Source organism: Cyprinus carpio, chromosome A9, assembly GCF_018340385.1.
Source record: "Cyprinus carpio isolate SPL01 chromosome A9, ASM1834038v1, whole genome shotgun sequence".
Taxonomy (NCBI): Eukaryota; Metazoa; Chordata; class Actinopteri; order Cypriniformes; family Cyprinidae; genus Cyprinus; species Cyprinus carpio.
The window spans coordinates 22,100,731-22,123,003 of record NC_056580.1 but is presented as its reverse complement, the minus strand read 5'-3'; the positions used below and the strand labels follow the sequence as shown (position 1 = coordinate 22,123,003).

The window sequence follows — 22,273 nt, the reverse complement described above, 5'->3', positions numbered from 1 at the left end:
AGGTCCGGGTGGTTGTTGAACAGGTGCTTGTCATCTCTGATGTGGTGCACCAGGTGATCACCGGCCTTCCGTTCTGTCGCTGGTCACAGCAAGCATGACTCAACTTTGTGGTCATATGCGTGTAACTGGTCTTGAAGGAACTCTTTCAGTTGTCTCATGACTTGTTCCATTTCTTCTGATGGTAAGATATGTCATGTTTTGTGAATATTCAGCACTGTGCATGTCTGATTGTGTGGCTGAGGTGGGTTTCGTTGTCGCTTACCCACACAGCTTGTTGCTCTTGGATGATCATCCCGTGTTGCAGCTCCAAGGTGCTTGGACGGGAGGTTTACTTTGTTGGCAGGAAAGGGTGTGTGGCGACAGGCAGGTGAGGTTTAGGTTTGTGCCCTTCGATCCTTATATGCCAGTTTTGGATGTCTCTGCTCCTGCTCAGCGATGAGGCTAAGAATGTTTTCTCTTTCCTTGGCCCTTGTTTCTGTGCTTGTAAGCTATTGGAGCTCTCTTTTCTGACCATGTAGAATCTCATCGTTGGATCGTCTAGTTGTTTGGGTCAGATTTGTCAGCTCCTCTTGAAGGTGGGTGATGTGCTTGTCGCTCAGTTTCAGCTGGGTTGTGAAGGCACATAGCTTTCGGGTAGCTGGTGATCTTGACTAGCTCCTCGGGTTGTTTGTTCTGGCTTGAATCTTGTGTCAGGAATCTTCTCCACCTCAGGAGTAGGATTATTATTAAAAATAATAACAGTTCAATGTCTTGGGGGTGAGGCTGTCTGTCATGCCTCTCAGCCAAGTGGTCACATCTTCCCCATGGGTGATGGGGTCTGCAGTCTGCGGCATGTTGGGCACGCTGGGGAGAAGAGAGACTGACACAGATCTGTGTGGAGTAAAAAAGCCTATGTGTGGTGGGACAACTAAAGTGTTGTGTCAGTGATTGTGAACCACTAGTGAAGTGTGGTGATGACTGTGTTGTTCTCAGGGTTCTAAGTAGACTAGAAGATGCGAAGACTTTGTCACTCTAATGAGGAAGAGGTTCAATGACAAGCAACAATTTTCCCAATTAAATGTTATCACTGTTTTTCAAATGAGGAAAAATTAATTTTCCCAATTTAAAATGTTATCAAGAAGGTAAACAATATATTAAATCTCTTGTTTTGGACAAAAGAATAACAATAATAATGCTGATATCTCTTTCCTTAGTCTGACAGGATTGAACACCGTACACCTACCGTTGGACCGCTCACCAGGGAGGCTGCGAAGGCGACAGTTGTTCAACACGTATCTCTATTAAATTGATCTCAGGGTTGGATGAGGATGCTAAAACTTGGATTGCATTTTCCAAATGTAGGGAGTGTTAGGAAGAACAAAGGAGGGGTTGAATTACAATCAAATTCGTAGGGTGATTTGTCTTTGACAAGATTGCGTATTTCATTCACTTAGAATTGATTGATGGTTTCTTACATGTCCCTACAAATGTTAAGAAAGTGAAGAGGAAAGGAAAGGAGAGAGAGGACGGAGATGGTAAGGTCTCAGTAGCGTTATCTCAACTCAAAAAACGAGGAAGAGCGTTGTTTTAGTTGCTGCAAACAACTACTCAAACAAAATAAACTTTAAGTGAAAGAGAGTTGTCTTTCTAATTTTATTTGAACTCGTAGTGAGGGATACAATGTCTCCTTTTAGGCTCAGGTGTGTCGTTCCCAAGCTAGATAACACAGAAATACAAAAGTAATATAAATGGGCAAAATAAGCAAAATTAAATTAAATAGAGGAAATCTATAAATAAAACAATAGTGGGCTAAGTGTATAACCAAAACAGGAAGAAAGAGGGGAAAACGCATAAGTACAGGTCTGAATAGAATTATTCAGATTGGTAATAAATAATATTAGGTAGAATAAGTTTTAAACTTTCAAAGTTCAAGTCTTGTATTCGTAAGCCTAAAATAATTAGGCCCAAAAGAGAATACTAGAGTAATGATCATATGAAATGATCTGAGGGGAAATTTGAATGATTCCAAATAAATTTAATGTTGCAATTAAATTTGAATTTGACACAATTAATAATTGTGAGTTAGTATTTCCCTTTCTAGTAAAATGCCAATAAATGGTATCGTGAGAAAAGAGAGAAATAAGAGAGAGAAAGAGACCAACAAGTGTTAGTTTGAGGTGTTTAAAGGGTTAATCACTTCAGCGTTGCCCAAACAAACACTATTCAACAACTGGATGTTAATGCTAACGGCTAACCTTTGAGGCTAGTGGCTTTAGCATAGACTTCAATGTAAATACAACTGTTTCGTTAGCTTAGCAACACCGTGGAGTTTGTTTACATTACGATTTCGATGCGCTGCGCGTGCGCAGTTCGAAGTTGCTCCGGAAGTATGTTAAGACTTCCGTGTCACGGCCGTAACTGTGGCAACCAAAACAAACTCTAGTGGACTAGCACATGAATCATTGCATTGCAAGTACAGTTAAGCATGTTACATGAAATGTCGGCGCAATTTCAAACACTGTACAAATAACACACCGCGTTTAGATGGTTTTGCGATGTGGCGCTTTAAACTCTCAGTTCGTACAGAGTTAACTTTAACTTAATTCAAATAGCAGCTTCTTGCTGTAGTTAAGGGAAATGTGAGGGCGATCTCGGCGGATCTGAAATCTATGTGCCAGTTTCTCTGGACACATAAACAAACACAACAGGTTTTCTTCGCTGTTGGTACAAACTTAAAATTTACTTGATCAAGCTTTTAAAACACTCCCATCACACTCGGACACACGCAGTGTTAAGCGAGATTGCATTCACTTTGTGAACAGGGAAACATTATTCTCTAATATTAACCCAGGGGAGTCGAATAGCATCTGATTCGGCAGTGGAACACGCACTGGCAATCAAGCTATGAATAACGAGGCTTTGATAAATAGATTGAGGAACACGCTCAACACTATTCTTTATTCACCGATTTATTTCCCTTTGAATTAACGTTACAGCAGTTTAGCTCCGTTCAGCGAACGGTGACTGAGATTCCCTATAGTATAGCTTTTGAGAGGCACTGGAACACGCAGTGAAATCAATTTAGCTATAAACAAGGCATTACAAAAATGAGGAACACGCTCAATCTACACCATATCACAAAATCACATATTAAAACTAAAATCACTTACTGTCGTTTAACAATGAAGAGGCGGACTTGAGTTACAGCCTCCTCTGCGTTCATTCTATTCAAGCGGTCGGGTCGCGCGCTGCTTACGTCACGGGTCACACACACACACATACTCGACTCAGAAGCTTCTCATCTTTCATTCGCAGCAAAAGAAAAGATTAAATAACTTGGTTTATGCTCACAATTTAGATTAAACTGCCCGCAAAATTCTCCACCATAATACTGTAAGGGAAACAGGTCAATTTAGCTCAAAGGGAATCATTTAAGATTTTAAGGGAATTCGAACAGAATCACTGTTTCACGGCTGATCACTGAAACGGCCAGCGATTCACTGAACGAGCCGTATAACATCAAATCTGCGCTGGATATTAATATCCAAAGTATAGTGAAAACACTATTAATTAGCACAGTAACAAGATCGGCAGTTTTAAGACATTAACTTGTGAGCACAAAACACAAGATACTTCTCTTTTCAATATAAATAAGGCTTTATTAGATAAATCTAAGAAAACACGGCGTTACAAAACTTAACTCAGAACGCACACATTCACACAAGTTGCAGGAAGATAGAAAGTTAGGAAAGAATGAGTTTAAAGAGGATGAAAATGAGAAATCCCAAGTTTACAGCAATACGTGAAATTGCATAGACATGAACAACCATTTAATCACTTAATTAAACCCTCGCACTGAGTTCCTCAATGAGGTTAAAATTATATTAGATAACACCAGTACAGATGTGAGTCTGGAGGTTACTTGCGTTGCCTGTTTAACGGGGTTCCCTTTGTTGTCGCTGAAAAGGGGGTTTCCCGAAGTTGCTGATTGGCTGGAAGTTCAGTAGTCGTTGAAGTGACGTCTTGGGAAGCCCGTTGTTGGGCGTTGGCTGAAGATGCGGAGTTGTGGGCTGGCTGAAGTTGAACGGGCACTCGAGGTCAGACTCGGAGACACGGCGTTACAAAACTTAACTCAGAACACGAACTCTCAAACGGAAAAGAAAAGAAGGTAAAGTTTGACGAGACTAGGTGGTGTTTCTTCTCATCGTGGCTAAGTAGCAGCAGGCGTGCAGGCCGAAGCACGCTGGAACGGCGCTCGAAGAACGCTAAAAGTGATGACAAAGCATGACTAAAAGCTAAACTACAAGCAAAGCTAAAAGCAAGCATGACTGATAGCAAAAGCTAAACAGAAGCTAAAAGCTAAAAGCAGCATTTGATGGTGTCCTGAGTATTTAAACTGGCATTTTGGCCACACCTCAAATGTTGTCTTGACCAATTAGATATTGTCTTTTCTGATGTTTGTCCCACCCATTCATAAATCATATGTTATCTTATCAAGCACGAGGTCCGAATTTTCCCCGCTCTTGCAGGGTATAATTTGGACATGATTCCTATAACACAAGAATATGATACATTTGACAAACAACTGATGATCAGAAACCTTTCAAGCAAGAAGATTCGAACACACACATACTAAACATGAATATGATCCCTTAAGCTATTCAAGAGTTATTTAAAAACACATAAACAATAAGTGATTAGAAACATTAAAATCAAATGGGTGGCTTCATGTATGATATGGAGTTGAGCAATGGACTGATATCCATTTAGAAGTCTTTTTTTTGAGTTCATTTTGGTGCATATATGCATTGGAAGGCATTCTCTGTTCCATTCTGGGGAGAAAGGATATGTCCTGTGAAGACCAGAGGGGTTAACAGGTCTCCTTAGGAATTTCAGTCTGGTTTTGCTAGGTGGGGGGAAGTCAATCCAACGATCTTGTTTACTCATGGCTTTACATGTGAGGTCCAGACTGTCCATTTCTTCGATTACTTGCCCCAAATTAGACAATCTCTTCTTCAAATTGAAATTGTCAATAATTGTTCTAATGGTGTTAATGTTGAAAGCTGTTCTGTGAAAGAGTTGGTTAGTTATCTTGCTTCAGACTGTGGTGCTAGGAGTTGATTTACAACATCCTGCCTTTCTGTGGAATTCGGCTCATGTTTCAACCAGGCTCCCGATCGAATCTTTAATTTGTCTGGTTCACGCTACAGTAGAGACTGAGGATTCATTAATGTTGGTATGTTCAGCAAGTGACTGTAAATGAGTAGAATTTGATACAGATACCATAGGTGTCAAGCTCTTCATAATTTGTGCGTCATTAATCTATTGTTTAAAAGAGTGGAATCTGGTCAGTCATGGCCTGGTGGTTGGTACTCTGTCACATTGAGTTATGGTGCTCATATAGGCCATCCAAGTTTGAGTCTGGCATTCAATACAAAAATAGTTTTCAATCAGTATTTTTGTCTTGCTTTCCAATAAAAATAATTTAAACAAGACAAACTGCTTTAAGACATCACACTATATACATAGTATTATATATATATATATATATATATATATATATATATATATATATATATATATATGTATATATGTGTATGTGTATAGATATAGATAGGTATATATGTGTGTGTGTGTATATATATATATATATATATATATATATATAATTAAATAAACTTTGTTTTAATATTGATCATATCATATCATTACAGACAGAAGCACCGTTCTTCTGTTCTTCTGCTGTAGAGTACAGATAGGCAGCTCTGCAGTGAGGAGGTTTTCTGCACTCCTGTCTGAGTTGATTGGTCCGGAGTGCACTGGGCTTGCTGTAGTGTTGCTCTGGAAGGGAAGGCTGCACGTTTAAAGAACTCCACTTAAACCTTTTTGACTACAAGTTGTCATGTTTCCCTTTAACTGAACCCAAGAGCTGAAGGGCTCATGGTTCAGACACATGGGCAGCTCTGAAAGTGGCTGTGATGCTGCAGATTGTGAACAGGTCTTTTGTGAAGGTGAGCAGTTTAATAAAATCCAGATTTATTATAGATTTAAATTTAGTTTTAGTAATAATTTGGATGCAGTTAGTCCTTTTAATTTAGTTGACTTTTCCTGTAGTTTTCACTCCATGACAGTTCATTTTAATGATGCATTATCATTATATTACAATATATTATAATTTTAGTTAGTATAGTATATTTTTTTATTACACCTTTATAATTTTTTTATTATATATACCTTTTAAATCTATATTTTCATTTTTATTGATTTATGTGTGTGTGTGTGTGTGTGTGTGATTATTTAATTTAATTTAACTTTTAGTATTTTTGTGCATTTTTGTTATAAATTATACATTTTTGCATGTTTAATAATAAATAATTTAAATAGTAGCATGTTTTCCCTCTGTTTTTTTTAATAAGTGCAGGTTATACAGTTTGAAGACTTTGCAATATATTCTCTATTAAAATTAAATCAATAAATAAATACATACATACAAATAAAATTAATATGTTGCTATTATTTTAGTTTAGTTTAGTTTAGCTAATTTTGGAGTCATGAAAATACTGAACAAGCTTAAAGTGCTCATCAGATGAAAATCTGACTTTTTCCAGTGTCCAGTGCATCTACCAACTCAGAAAACGACTGAGTTGCCCTTGAGCAAGGCACCGAACCCCCAACTGCTCCCCGGGCACCGCAGCAAAAAATGGCTGCCCACTGCTCCGGGTGTGTGTTCATGATGTGTGTGTGTGTGTGTTCACTGCTGTGTGTGTGCACTTTGGATAGGAGAAATGCAGAGCACTAATTCTGAGTATGGGTCACCATACTTGGCCACGTCACATCACTTTAACTTTTTCACTTTTTGTATTATAATATTACCACCCACGGCCACTGACTGACACTGCCGTAATAGCAAAGACCCCGCCCTGAGTGAGCTGCACACAATCCACCATGTTTATCTTCACACTAGAGCATTTAAAAGCAGCATTCAGTTTAGAAATGTCTTATTAAAGCTATAGAAGTTATTCGGTCAAGAACAGTGAGTGATTTTCTGTTGTTATTTTATTGTTTGGTTCATTTAACAGTGTAATCAGCAGTAGGTACTGCATACAAAACCTCTTACAAACCAAACACAAAAAAAATATAAACATGCAATTTCTTTCCCAGCTGTTTACCTTCACAGACATAACTGATTGTTTTTGTGGCGTTTTTAACATAACCTTGTGTGTATTTGACAGTTTAAGCGCAATGAGACATGAAAGAGAAATTAGTTTAGTACTCACATGCCGTGGGACAGCCACTTTCTGTGTGCGTGCTTCGGATGTGTGCACTTAGAAAACACTATATCAGAAGTTTAAATGGATTTTTAGCTGTTTAATCAGTTTAAACAGATTTTTAGTTTTAAAGCTGAAGGCTTTCAATTTCAGCATGATATACATGCTAATCAAAACCAAACAGACGTTTTCTGCGAGAGTATTTGAGGTACAAGCTGCAAAGGCACAGCTGAAAAGGGGGCGGGGGGCAGCAGCTCATTTGCATTTAAAGCCACAGGCACGAAAACAGTGCATTTCTTCTTCCACTCAAAATAGGCATTTTCAAAATGATATAATAAATTATCTGTGGTGTATTTTGAACTGAAACTTAACAGACACATTCTGGGAACACACATATAGCATCTTGTAAAAAGGGGCATAATGGGTGCCCTTTAAGTGTGGATGTCCAATAGGACATCACAAAAAGAGATCTCAACTGTTTCTCTTGAAGTTACATTGAATGGAGATCAATTGCTGCTTCTTAGATTTTTCTCCTAAGAATAAATGCCAGTAGTTTATTATGTTTCTGGTAGTGTTTCAGAAGAAATAACACCTTAGACCAGGGGTAGGCAACATCGGTCCTGGAGTTTAGCTCAAACCCTGAAAAAAAAAAAAAAAACTCACTTGTCTGTAGCCTTAGCAATCCTGAAGACCTTGATTAGCTTGTTCAGGTGTGTTTGATTAGGGTTAGAGCTAAACTCTGCAGGACATCGGCACTCCAGGACCGACGTTGCCTACCCCTGCCTTAGACTGTGTTCAAATTAGGCAAGATACCAAAGTCTGTAATCAAATTATTCAGTCCACTTTTCTATATTTTATGTTAACAGTTGTCTTATTTGTATATTTTTTAATGTCTCCCAAGGCACTTTAAGATACTTAAATGCAACCTTACTGAGATATCTAAATGTCTAACTTCTGGGCTAGTTTTCCTCTGGGGAATCTCAAAGTAGTTTTGGTGCCCTGGTTAAATGCATCAAGTGTCTGTAGGCTATTGCAAAGCACAAGATATTAGCATTCAATGTGATGTACAGGCCGTTTTATTTATTTATTTTTGATTGAGGCAAGGCTGCCACTGTAAAATGTCCCGTACGCCCATGTTCTCTGAAAGCAGAGGTCTTTGAAAGGCCTTGCTGTTGCGTCACCGTCGGCAGTCATACGAACTGAACTGCTCTGTTCAGCTGCCAGCTGAGATCTGTAAGTCTATTCAATTACCTCAAACACTGCCGAGATCAATGGCTGTATTTCTTCCTCGCGGTGAGTTAAGCAATTCATCTTGAATTAGTAGTGACACGGTCTTCCAAGAAATCAACTCGGCTTTCATCTTCATTCTCGTGTCCCAGGCGATGTATCGATCCCTGATAGGAAAACAGTGAGAGGGGAAAAGAGCAAGAGAGAAAGTCAGTGAGATGGAAGGAAGCAGAAAATGCGAAAACAAAGTGAAAACAGCCAGTTCTTGCTGTTCTTGAAAGTGGTTTCCGTGCCAGAAAGAAAAAGCCCGGGGCCTAATTTCCCATGGCTCCAGGCTCATGGCTAATTTGTGTAAGTGAGGAGACTGACCTCCTTGAAGATTAAACAATTAGCAGCTCCTGAGCTTTCAGTGAACACAACCAGTGAGCCTCAGGAGAAGACGACAAATTAGAGCGAGCCCGAAAGAACCTCTGGGATATGTGCTGTGCTACTCATGTCTGTCCTGGGTTGAGATAACACCTGAGACCGCCTTAGACTCGCAGGACCTTCTTGATTGACTTGTGCATAAGAGGTCTGAATTGGATTTTTTTTTTTTTTTTTTTTTTTGCAGTAGAACTTAGTTACAACGGTTAAACCTGTAGAGGTAGGAACTGGATTGAAACTCTCAGAAATGGTTGATTAGCTCAAATGGAAGGCACTAAACCCATTCTCCTTTGGCTCACAATGCTTTAATGACTTCTCACTCCATTCCATTGTGTTCAATAGCATCCTCTTTCTGCACCACGTAACCTATTTGTTCCGTTTCTCCCAAACAGCACTAGAACAGACAGAAGTCATTAATAATTGGCCCGGCGTAGCTTTTACTGTTGTTACGGAGATGTAGTTGGTCTGTTCAACCTGCATTACCATCACCCACACAACCCTGCTGTAATTCAACACTAAGGCTGAGTGTGAAGGAGAGGGAATTGCCCAGCTATATATTTGGTGGGGATGTTTTGGCTGTGCTGTAATAACATGTCAAATTAGCATTTCTCCAATTCGGCACGTACAAAGGCCAGACTATAATTGCTTTAACCTGCAGCTTCTTTGTGGTGATATGGTAATGAACATTTTCAAACAATAACAACACATCCATATTCCCTCAGCAGCTCTGTCCTTGTTTAAAGCATGAAGCTAATTTATAGAGCTCATGCTTGGCTGTTTCTACTAGCGATACATATTATACTATCAAATTTCCATTTTCAGGATTGGTAGCTGATTTGCTTGTTTGCGCACTCCATGAAGGTGTAATGAGGAAATTGAAGGTGAAGTTTGTAGTTTTTGCGCCTCTAGTGGCACCAGACTGCATTGCATTATGCTTGAGTGGACATGATAACTTTGCCTTAAGCAGTCGATTAGGTCTGGGTGAAAATATAAATTTTTTGGCTTAACGCTTAATTTTTCATTATTCTACTAACTAACACACTCAACTGCATACATAAAGAACACTGTTGTAATGTACCAAATTAGAAAATGCCTGTATCAAGAAACATTTGAAAAGATCTGGACAGTTTAGTCTGATTCGCAAACAATGAGACAGTTTATTTTGTGAATTAAGAACATGCAGCATGAACAGTGTACAAATGAACAAATGATTCTTATGAGCCAGTTCTTTGAGTTAATCGAACTTGTAGCACATTGGGTGTAATCTGATTTAAAAAAAAAAAAAAAAAGACTCATGTGATTCAGTTCTTTTAAAGAAATGTTCAAAAAAAGAGTCACCATTTTGAATCCGTTTGAAACACTGCCATGTATAATTTATAGTATTAGCAGAGTAAGAGTCATAAATATACCCAAATGAACATCAAAATCAGACCTGAATTGAATGAATAAAACGTAACTGATACCCAGTCCCACAGTAGTGTGTTGGGTTACCTTTTGGAAGCAAACAATTCTAACCAATTCTTTGACAAAAAATTAGAATTTTAATACACCAAAATTAAACATTTCACTTTTAATATGACCAAAAAAAAAATTATAAAAAAAAAAAAACATCTGAAAAGTATATCAAACCAGCTTTGTTGTATTTGACATCACTTGCAAGCAGAAACCAATGGTATGGCAGTTTGTTTGACACACACAGATTTGTGATTCCAAGGTAGAACATAAAGCAAGGATCACTGTCTGAAGGAGCAAAATGTTTAGCTGAAATCTCAAAACTTGTGTGAGTGTGTCCCACATTGCCAAGTAATCTAAGAGAGCAGTATTTTCCCTTGATGGCTCTGATAGCTCATACTGTTAGCCCTGCTCTTCATCACTCAGTCAACCCTTTCACCTGCCTTATATATTAGATTTTACAGGTTGAATTTGTGCCCACCCCTAATGTAAGTGTAGATTGGCCCCTCAGTTGAATTCTGTTGCTGTTCCTGCCAAGATTTCATTGGTTGAGTGGTTGTATATCTTTGTAAATTCCAACCACTTGCAGTTTACATTCCTCTGCGCAGCATTAAAACAAATTATAATCGATTTAAAGCATAATGAGCAAGACAGGGCTACACAAATTAAAAGGAATTTTTTTCACTTACAGGCTGCTAATGTCATCCCATACTGGCTCTGCATGTTCGTGATGGAAGAGGTCAGGGATGCCAATGCAATCCCGCTTTCATTAAAGCGTTTGCGTAACCCCCAACCCATCTGTCATGATGTCTGTTACACGTAAAGCTCACGGCTATGATATGAAACGGGCCTTCAGGCAGGTTGTGATGTATGCTAGAATCATTCATCCACTTTGTGCCTTCCATTAGAAAGCGCACTGAGAGAAAATGTGAGTTTGCTGATTCTGGAATATTTGAGTTGGCCACATCCACAGGAAGTTGAACACACATACACAGCAGTTCATATAATGCTACACTGCATCAAATTGATATTGATATCTTCCAACTATATAATGATATTATTAATTTTTTATATATGTATTTCTATAATTATATTCAGGAATTGCTCTGGATTGAATTTAAAAAGTGTTCTTTGTTCAATTCTGAATGACGCAGAACCCTGCAATGCAGTAACCGAGATGATTGCACTTCATTCCTCTGTTTAAATGTGCCACAGTGACCACTTTACTAGGTACAGTTGGTTTCTTGCAGCAGCTTAAGTATAATAGAGATACAGACTGATTGTTTTAATGTAGATGATGTCATACGACCATGACGAGAGGAAGCAGATGAAATTAGCATGGGGGAGGAATAGAAATGTTATGTGGTCAGACCCCAGTTTTAAAAGCAGTAAGAACAGCCCACCCTGTCATAAGTGGTCTACAGTGATGGATCGCAGAGATTAGTGGTACATCTAACAGCTCACCCGTTACTGTGGGAGCACAAGGATTAGTGCATAGTGTGACGATCTGGGACATTCTGCATAACAATCTAATTTTGAGGGCCTTGTCTCTAGTGACCATATGAGTGAGATGAGAAATAATTATTTGTTTGTTTGTTTGTTTCAAATTAGTGGTGCTTAGTGGTACACAGTTTTGTTTTATTTTGCTTTGCTTTGTTTCTTCTATGTATTTTTAGTTTGTGTGAAAGTGAAAAGTGAAAGTCATGACATTTGCCAAGTATGGTAACCCATACTTGGAACCGGTGCTCTGTATTTAACCCATCCAAGTGCAAACACACACACAGCAGTGAGAAGTGAACACACCGTGAACACACACCCGGAGCAGTGGGCAGCTATATATCCAACGCCCGGGGAGCAACTGGGGGTGCAATGCCTTGCTCAAGGGCACTTCAGCTATGGGTATTGAGAGGGGAAGAGAGCGCTGTTCATTCACTCCCCACCCACCCACTCAACTCCTGCCAGCACCGAGACTCGAACCTGCGACCTTCTTGTTACAAGTCCAATTCAACAATTTATCTTGTTTATAAATTTTTTCTCTAATTAGTGGAGCTTCTGACTTAATTAATGATCAGTGCTGTGAAGCTTATATGTATAAGCAATTGAACTTGTTTTTTTAATCCCATTAATATATTTTATGGCAACCACATGGCAACCTGCTGGCAACCACCCAAGCATTGTGGCAGCACGGTTTTTTGTGTGACGTTTACATTTTCTTGTATATAAATCCAGCGTTTTTTTTATATTGATGCCTTGTCACATAAAATAATGATTTTGTATATTCAACTTGGCTATGAAATCCATTTCAGAATCTTCTTGTTACCTTTGAGATATTTTCTGCAGTGTGCAGTGGCAGATCTGGAACTAGGGAGCCACTAACCTCTTTTAAGGCAAAAAGTTGGTCTGAAAGCTCCAAATCAGCATCGACGGGCCATTTATTTATTCCCTGCCTCCTCCTCCTCCTTATCAGTCCCACATTACACACACTCACACACAAACACATGCACACACATGAGATTTATTTTCCCTTGCAGTGGAAGATGTCCCTTTCCCTCGCAGCATCCGTGTACATTCTATTCATGAGAAAAATTAACCAGAGAAATCCTTCCCCCTTTTAATGACTGAAACGGAAGAGGGGGAGGAGCTGGAGGCTCAAGCCGCTGTAATTAATGCAGACTGCTTTCTTACGAGATGAAGATTTATTTAACAGGCCATGTGAAAGGATTAGACAATCTCCCGCATGAAGGATATACGACAGCACTCCAAGCAGGCAGGGGGGGTAATTGATGATGGGGGTTCCTCTATAAATGTGCTGTAAAAGCCATTAGGAAGGTTTTCAGTCACACCCATCTGATGTCTGCACAGATAGACCAGCCTGAGAGAACGCTGAAAACAGAACAGAAGTGCTCCTCAGACACAAAGACAGTCTATTGAAACTGAGTTCCCACCAGTTGTCAGCACATTTCTTGCACTCTCATTGCCAATGACCTAGTGCTCTGAAACTGTGAGAGTTACCATACAGCAGCAAATTAAATGCCTTTGGTTGTGGCCTCTATGTGATGGGCCTGTGATAATAAATATTCCTGCTATTAGCGGATGACATGGATTTATGACTCGATCAACATCACCAAAAATAGGATTTGGGCCTCCGTGAGATGGGAGGATGGGAATACGGGCCTGTCCTTGGTTTAAGCGTTCTCTGTGCATTAGGATTTGTGGCTTTCCTCCACATTACCCATGCAGGGAGACTTCTGAATGGAATCTGCCTGTCATAGATGTCCTGCTGATAGGGTTAAAACAGGAGTCAAGTCAAGTCACCTTTATTTCTATAGCACTTTATACCATACAGATTGTGTCAAATCAGCTTTAAACAGCGATAAACAAGAAAATAGAGCTGGGCAATAATATAGTTTACATTTCGCATTTATACAAGAAATCAAGCAGTTGAGAAATGCCATATGCGATTATACTGTATGTATCAAAAATGTAACTGTATACTGTAAATCTTGCCTGAAATTGTGTATTGCAACTGAATGCTGTTGATTATAATGGATTATTATAAATGTAAATCTATTTCTCTATGTCTGATAATATAAGACCACATATTCAGCATTTTAAAGGAAGCCCTAAAAACAAAACAGTTCAGTTAGTCAAAGATGATTCACTCTCACTGCGAATTCAATAAACCGAAGCTTATTCCCTTCGAATTCCTATTAGAATTAGCTGAGGCCTTTTAGAGTGGACATTTCCATCCTGATACATTCTTTTGTCCCAGAGGTGTCTTTTTCTTTGCCTGGTGTCAATGAGATGGCATATGGGATTGTGGGTAATAAGGTGTGGACCGCGGTCAGCACAGATCATCTGACTGAGAACACTGTCAACTCTAGTACTTTGCCTTCACATTTTGAGACCTAGAAAAAAGAAAACAAGAGAGATAAAGAAGCTTGTTTGCTTTCAGACTGTGCTGTCCTTCTCCCAGACACACAAGAGACCAGTGGTCAGGAACAATGGGCCTGAGGCACAAACTGTATACTGTAGAATGAAATATCCCTCTCAAAATAAGCCTACTTCCCTTTCATGAACACTGTGATGTCATCGATACAGAAATACCATAGATGTCTGGGTATCAATTGTATTTTTACTTTTATTGTTATTGTGAAGTTGTTTGTTTAATAATCATTGTATTCTGTTTCTGCATGTTTTTGCCAAGGACTTTTATTTTGGTCTGGCGTCCTCCGAGAAGGAGGATCTTGTAATGTGAAGGGAAGTGGGGAAGAAAAGGAGAGTAGAGTCTGGCGGGCTCGTAGACTAGTGTTGCTCTCCTCCCCGGTTCAAGGACTTCGCTCAATAAAGTTACTAGCCGTTGATATTTTCAAGTCCATCGTCTTTATTCACATCAACCCACGGGCAGCTAAACCCCACACCTTACATTATCTTTAAAGGGATAATTCACTAAAATTAAAAAATTCTGTTGTTTACTCACCCTTGTGTTGCTAATCCTGTATGACTGTCTTTTTTTTATTTATTTTTTTAAGGAAAGCAAAGCAAAAAAAATAAAAAAAAATCACCATAAAAGTGATCCATTTGACTATTGTGACCTATTCCAAGTCTTTTGAAATCATAAAATAGCTCTGAGTAACAGATCAAATTTTTTTTTTTATGTGTATCTGAAGGCTTTGAAAAGATATTATGTTTATTAAAAGACTATTTTATTTTATTTGTTTATTTGTGACCCTGGAGCACAAAACCAGTCTTAAGTCACAGGGGGAAAATTGTAGCAATAGCCAAAAATACATTGTATGGGTCAAAATGATCGATTTTTCTTTTATGCCAAAAATCATTAGTATATTAAGTAAAGATCATGTTTCATGAAGATATTTCGTGAATTTCCTTCCATAAATATATCAAAACTTAATTTGTAATAACTTAATTAGTAATATGCATTGCTAAGGACTGCATTTGTACAAATTTAAAGTTGATTTTCTCAATAATTAGAATTATTATTATTTTATTTTTTTCACCCTCATATTTCCAAATATTGTCCTATCATAACAAACAAACCATACATCAATGGAAATCTTATTTATTCAGCTGACACTTAAGACTGGTTTTGTGGTCCAGGGTCACATTTGTTCATTTATTTTTCTTTTTTTTGTGTGTGTTTTTGGCAGAAATATAATCATATAGCCACAATATGCTGTTAAAACAAAAACTGGGCTGACAGCTAATGGCATCCTGTCAAAACCAGTTTAAAACGTTTAACTCAAGTTTAATCTGAGCCCTCTAGTGAATCTGATACTGTTTTCATGATCATTTCATGAGACATTTACCTGATAAATGGTCTCTTCGGGTGCATCAGAGAGCAATAAACCTATTATTTATAGGTGCACAAGCCTTCAGATAATTGTTAATGTCACCGTGTCCTGACCTCACGGGTGAGTTCAAAGCTCCAGGGCTCAGTCGTCCGAGTCGGCCTGCTAAAGTGTTTATGATACTAATATCAGCCAGTCCCATATGGAGAGGGCAGACCCATAGACTAGTGACTGGGACAGTAGAGGACACGGTTACCGGACCATAGCCCTGTCACGCAGAGATGCAATTATGATTGTCATTATTACCATTTAGTCCTTCACCAGATGCCCCCTTAACAGGCGACCAAACCTGACTGTAGTACACCTGCATGAATCACACAACCACCATTCCCCTCCAGTGATCGGCTCTTCTGATCCTCCAATCAGCTCACGTCCTCGAAGCCAATGCATTGATGATGTTTACTTCAGGAAGTGACATTTGCAACTTTATTTACTGTAGTTCAATGAGTTGCCGGCTATTGGCATGACCTTTTCTGCCATTGCTGTGAGTCCAATAAGCCTTAGAGACGCCGACTTCTTTTCTCGCTTATATTGATGTTCAATAAACCCCCGTTCTTCATTAATGAAGTCATTTTGTGCAATACTTATGAAATGCATTGACTAATAAAGGAGTGTTTAATTCCAATGAGAATATTTCTAAATATACAAGAGTGAAGTCAGAATTGATGAGAATTGAGGTCTTGTTTATGCCAAGTTGTTTATTAGTGGGTATGATATGAAACTCAAATGATATAAAAATGCAATTTTGTTTGTGTGCTGACAAATATTTTGGTCCCTTGTCAAGCTAGATATCAAAAACAGTTTTTTTTTTTTTTTAAGGTTTTACAGGTTTAATTGGGGTTAAGTCTCACACATTTGAGAAGTTTCCTCTGTGAGTAAATAATGGCAGATTTTTTTATTATTATTATTATTTGTTTTTAGATTTCCCATCATGTGATTTAAGTAAACATGCACTTACTATCCTGTAATTTAAATTCCCATTGGCTGAACCTTTCAGACACAGTCCTAAAGGCATCTTTCACATTGATAAGGAAGTGCTTTATGTATTCCGGTCATGTCGGGTTTACACACACACCTCTCTGACAAATGCAAGGCCGGCAGGAGTTAGAACTATGGGGGGATGATAAACAGTTTTGTTTGTGTATCTGTGACTGAGTAAGGAAAGAGAGCATTTTATTTCTTTGATGAAATGCATTAGACTTGCAGTGGGACTGAATCAGGTATGCCTCAGCATGCTGTAATAAGAAAATTAATTCATAAAGAACTAAATCTATCTATCTATCTATCTATCTGTCTATCTGTCTATCTGTCTATCTGTCTATCTATCTATCTATCTATCTATCTATCTATCTATCTATCTATCTATCTATCTATCTATCTATCTATCTATCTATCTATTTTTTGTTTATAAAAACTACAGAAGCTGCAAAGCAACATCAACCATGTATTTTTAAAAATATATTTCAAAAAAGGTTTTTTTTCTTTTTTTTTTTTTTTTTTGCATTGCAGAGGTTGTTAGATCTGTTCTGCAAACACCATATGTCTGCAAAAATACATGAAAAATTAAAAAAAAATCAAGGCTTTGTGCTGTTCATGTTCTATTCTCTTACTGTGGAGGTCCACTTTTTCAAGCTTGTTCTTTGCGTTAGAAATAAAGCCACCTTTGGGGTTCGAAAAATTTAAAAGTCAATAATACTTTTCCCACATACTCAAAAAGTGTGATAGAAAAGATTATTTGCGCATATGAACTCAGACATTTGTTCATTACTAGACTCTCTGTTCCAAATCCTTGTGATTTGCCTACATAGGCAGCATTTTAAGGAAATCTGCTGCTTCTGTAGAGCTCACTAACTTTTGAAACAGAGTGATAATCTTTGCATTCATTGATTGTAATATAAACTTCAGAACTGAGATTCATGCCCCAATCCATCATTTATGATCCAAAGAAATACAAGACACAGTTCAGTCAAGCTGCAGTCAGAGGCATAAACTGGAAATAAAGATGCCATTGCTTTGTGTTGTTTGCATTGTGCATCAGAGAGGAGATTTGCCGAGGGGCATCATCTCCAGCACGACTATCTTCTCCTTTATTGAAAGAGACAAATGAGGGGGTTTTAAGGGTTTTTTAATGCTTCATTTTAACATTGCACTGTGGCCCATGGCAAAGTAGTATGCAATCAAGTATGCCGTGATGTTACATGATGTTTACCTGCGGTTTATTTACATGAAATGTGTGCGTATAAAGAGCAGGGAATGAAAATTCTGACATCATTTTACTTCCATTGCTAACTAAACTTCAAGCAGGTTGGTGGAAAAATATGTTTTGTAACTTAATCCGTGAGTATATTTTGCCTCCCTTGTGATTTTGGTGTTGGTGGCCTTTTTAAAGTGGGTTAGCTTTCAGATATGGTATAGAATGAAACCTCCCCCTAACAAAATGATATCCCACAATTCACCTGTAATCTCACAACGGAGCCCCCGAGGGTGCAATAAATGATTATTACCACTAAGCTTCCTTCATAATACCTCCTTCACTTTAATGCATGTTTAGGGTTATTGAAAACACAAAAGTCTTAACACCTGACCTGAACTTATTTCAGATTCTCTTCATCTTATATTTTTCTCAAAATGTGTATTTTTTAGTAGGGAAACAAATCTGTGTGTATGTGTTTTTTTCACCAACAATCTGAGGTAGACTGAACGGTTGTTCTTGTCTTCATTGCTAATGAAAACTTTTGAGCTTTAAGGCACCATAAAACATCATACAATTTGTATTGTGAACTTTTGAAACTATACAGTATAAAGAATTTAAATTAAAGTCATGATCTGGACATCTTCCATAGATCTTTTCAGTGAATCATTTGAACTAGATCACAAAACTGCTCTCAGTAAATTTCATCATGAATCAAACTGATCTGAAGTTTAATTCAATGACTGATGGTTAACAGCAAAAAGGACACTTTTCTAAATGTCTCCTTTTGCGTTCCAAAGAATATGGGAACAAAGTCATATGGGTTTGATTGTGGGTAAATGATGAGAAAAATTTGATTTGTGGGTCAAATATTCCTTTAAAATTAAGGCTTGCAGATGTGGCCTAGAAAAAGTAGATTTATTCTACATAAAGCGGGTCTCCCTCTCATTCTGTGAGAGTTTGTTAATGAGCACATGATGAATAAGTTCTCTGTTGCTGCATGTTAAGCAACTAGCATAACATACAGTACATTACTCAAACAGCTGTAGCTGTATATCAGGTATAAAAGGAAGCTGCATAGCTGCATAGTCTAATCATATGGTATTGTAATGCATATGCTGACTCTCCTTTCTCTCTCGGTCTATTCTTTCTGGTGGCCACAGAGCGGGTGGCATGGGATAGGCGTAGATGTGCTTGTGGATGTTGTGACAGTGGTTCAGTGAGGCGTGAGAGGGAGGGTTACACTCTTGGCTCAAAGGCAATGCCAGCTGATGCAACAGATGGCAAATGTCTTTGATTGGTGCAAGGTGTTTGATGAGCAGAAATGGCTCTGTTTAATAACTTGTCAAGTTGTCCATCTGGGGCTAGAGGCTCCTTGTCTGTCTTAGAGGCTTCTGGGACTTCAGGCCGGATTGAATTGCATTGCTGGATGGACTAAAGCACTAGCAATTCCTGCTTCTGTTATTTGCACCATTAGAATGTAAATTCTCTCTTTCATTTTCTTTTCTTTTTGCAGTATGCACTGGCACAGAGAATAAACTGAGTACTCTGTCAGACCTGGACCAGCAGTATCGAACCCTTCGTAAATACTATGAGAACTGCGAGGTGGTGATGGGGAACCTTGAGATCACCAGCATCGATCGCAGTCGTGACCTGTCCTTTCTTAGGGTAAGTACTCTGAGTCATTACAAGTCCCCACATGGCATCTTGGATTTTGTATAGTATTGTTTGTTTTTCATAGTGTTTTGATATTCTGTGCCATAGCAAAGTCAAAGTTTCAAGGTGAAAATTACAGTTAGTGTATTAGTTACCATACGAGTCAGTTTGGCATGGTCTAAAACTGGTTTTCTGAACTTTGGTGTGCATCGTAAATCAAACTTGCTTGTTTTTGTTCCCTTACTGTCAACCAGTAGATCCTTGTTCTCAAATGATATACTGTACAGTAGCTTGTTTATTCAATTCCTTCACAAATTACCTGTCCCAGTTCGTTTAGTTCATTCTCCAAATAAGATGTCTCATTTACTCCACTAAAGGCCTCGATATACTCGCAGCAAAGTTCATTTTTTCATTCTTTACTTAAGGTGCGGTCACAGAAAGTGGTCCATTTTCCATTGTCAGTAGTGTAGTGATGTATGAGGCACCGCTCACACAGAAGTCACTTTCAAACCAAATAGCTTTCTATATGTCAGAGCAGCAAATTCACATGAACAACATGAACATGAGGAAAATCTGCATAGGAAACTTTTTCATCCTTGTACAAAAGTCCTAATCACATGGATTCCTATTGAAATGAATGGAATTCAACAGCGAAATTTCACAGAGAAACAGTAAATGTGACCACTCCTTTGCACCAGTTTTGCAATTTGGCACTCTAGTCAAGTCATCTTTTTATCTTATTGGATCTATGGATCATTTGAGTCAAATCTTTTCAATGAATCAATGTATATGGTTCACAAAAACAAAAACTAATTGGACTTGTTGGGTTCTCAATGATTCACTGGTCCATGCTTAAATGTCCCTTCACAAAGCTAAACTGTGACTTTATTAGATTTTAAGTATAGCACAACATGGATTAATTTTATGGCTATTTTTAGCTGTTTTTGTCAGCTTTACAGTTTAAGAAATGTAGTTTGAAAAAAGTAGCATGTAGTTACAGGAGGTTGAGTATTAGAAATAAAAAGGCTATACTAAAGAGGACCTTAGTGGACTCCCCTCATCACATGGCCCAGGAGAGCATTTCCAGTTGTCCTGTCTTATGCCAGCCCTGCATGTCCATCAGTTTTTCCTTAGTGTTTGTTTCTGCATTACTAATTGTTCCAGAATCTGTTTTAGATTAGTCGAAAACACACAATCTCACCCTGCAGGTCAGGAAGACTGTGCAACTGTGCAGGGCAAACATCGGCCTCCCACTGAGGTAATTGGCTAATTCGACTGCTGGTATCAAAAGTAAAAGTGTTGATAAACTAGGGCTGGGCCAGAATATTAGATATTAAATATTCGTTCGGTGGGTTGGCATTCGATTTTCAATTTTGAGATTCGAATATTCAAAAAAAAAAAAAAAAATCCCAAACACCTGGCATCCCCCACGAAACAGTTCTAATTCACCCTTGAATATGAATCGCCCATGAGTGAACGTCATGATTCAGTTCATCTGGAAGAGAAGACAAAAATGCCAAGACCTCAGCTGTGTGGGAGCATTTTAAATTGAGTGAGGACAAGACAAAGGCAGTGTGCTAAATATGCGATTTGAAACTGGCCTACCACAACAGCACATCAAGTTTGAAAAATCACCTCAGTTCTGTAAGTAGTATGCCTATAGTATATTGTTGGAAAAAAAAATATGATAAAAACGTGCATTTAATTTGCTTGGAAAATACTTGCGTATACGGCAGTCATAAAAAAAATGTACAGTAGCCCAGCCTAATAATAATTTGTCTATATTAAAAGTGTTGCTCCGCCGCATCCAGTGTAGACACCGTTTGGGAAGGTGCACGTGCAGTCAGCAGAGGCTCGCAAAGCGGAGCCAGGCGAAAGTATAAATCCCGCTTAATAGGTTCTATTGTATTTTGTCACACCGGTCGCGTCCAGTCTAGACACGGTGTTAGAGAGAAGAATATGTTCAGCCCCCTCCCTCCGAAGCTTCGAATATTCGGTGTTGATTACTACCGAAGCTTCAAAGCTCAAAAAATGGTATTCAGACCAGCCCTATGATAAACTGAGTCATATTATTGCTTAGACTAAATGGGATAGTGGTTAGGGAGATGAACCCATTCTGTGCTTAGAAATCAATCTAAAACAATTATGTTACATGTTTATTTCGCCACACCATAGGGGATTATATTCCGTCAAGAAAATCACTCCTAGGAAGATGCTTTAACATTTAGACTGCCATCTTTGTAGGCCAATGAGGTCTCTATGTATCTAGAGGCACTCAGTTACACAGGTTAATTGAACTTGTTAATTGAGAACAACAGCAGGGGCAAAGGATGGAGTCACATGTGTATTTTTGTTAGGATTTTTAATATTTTAAAACCTTAATATCACGCTTCCCCAGGGTCTTCCCGTCAGTTGGGGAAAACTTCACCTTGAAGAGACAAGAACGAGGAGAAGAGAAATCTTTTTAGCAGTTGACTAGCCGTCTCTTGGGTGATTGAAACTGATGCTTTCCTTTTTAAAGATAGCTGGAGATTGATGACCACTTCCAAAACAGCCAGAATAGCTTTAGTGGTAAACAGAGTTCATCTTCTCGTGCCTTCAGGGCTGATGAATTAAACCCTCTGTGTGATGAATAACTGTAATTCTGCCCTCTTAAAATTTCCACATTTCTCTTTTAAAGGCAAAGGTTACATCGCATGCCAGAGTTG

The 22,273-nt window shown here is 38.4% G+C and overlaps 1 protein-coding gene across 2 annotated transcripts in view; it reads left to right on the top strand.

The window, feature by feature from the left end:
* Positions 1–22,273, top strand: part of LOC109055822 (receptor tyrosine-protein kinase erbB-4-like) — a 283,218-nt gene that overhangs the window by 120,384 nt on the left and 140,561 nt on the right. For both annotated transcript variants that reach the window (XM_042764157.1, XM_042764156.1), the window contains exon 2: positions 19,426–19,577. In XM_042764157.1, coding sequence (XP_042620091.1) covers positions 19,426–19,577 — 152 coding nt within the window. The remainder of the gene's footprint in view (positions 1–19,425; positions 19,578–22,273) is intronic.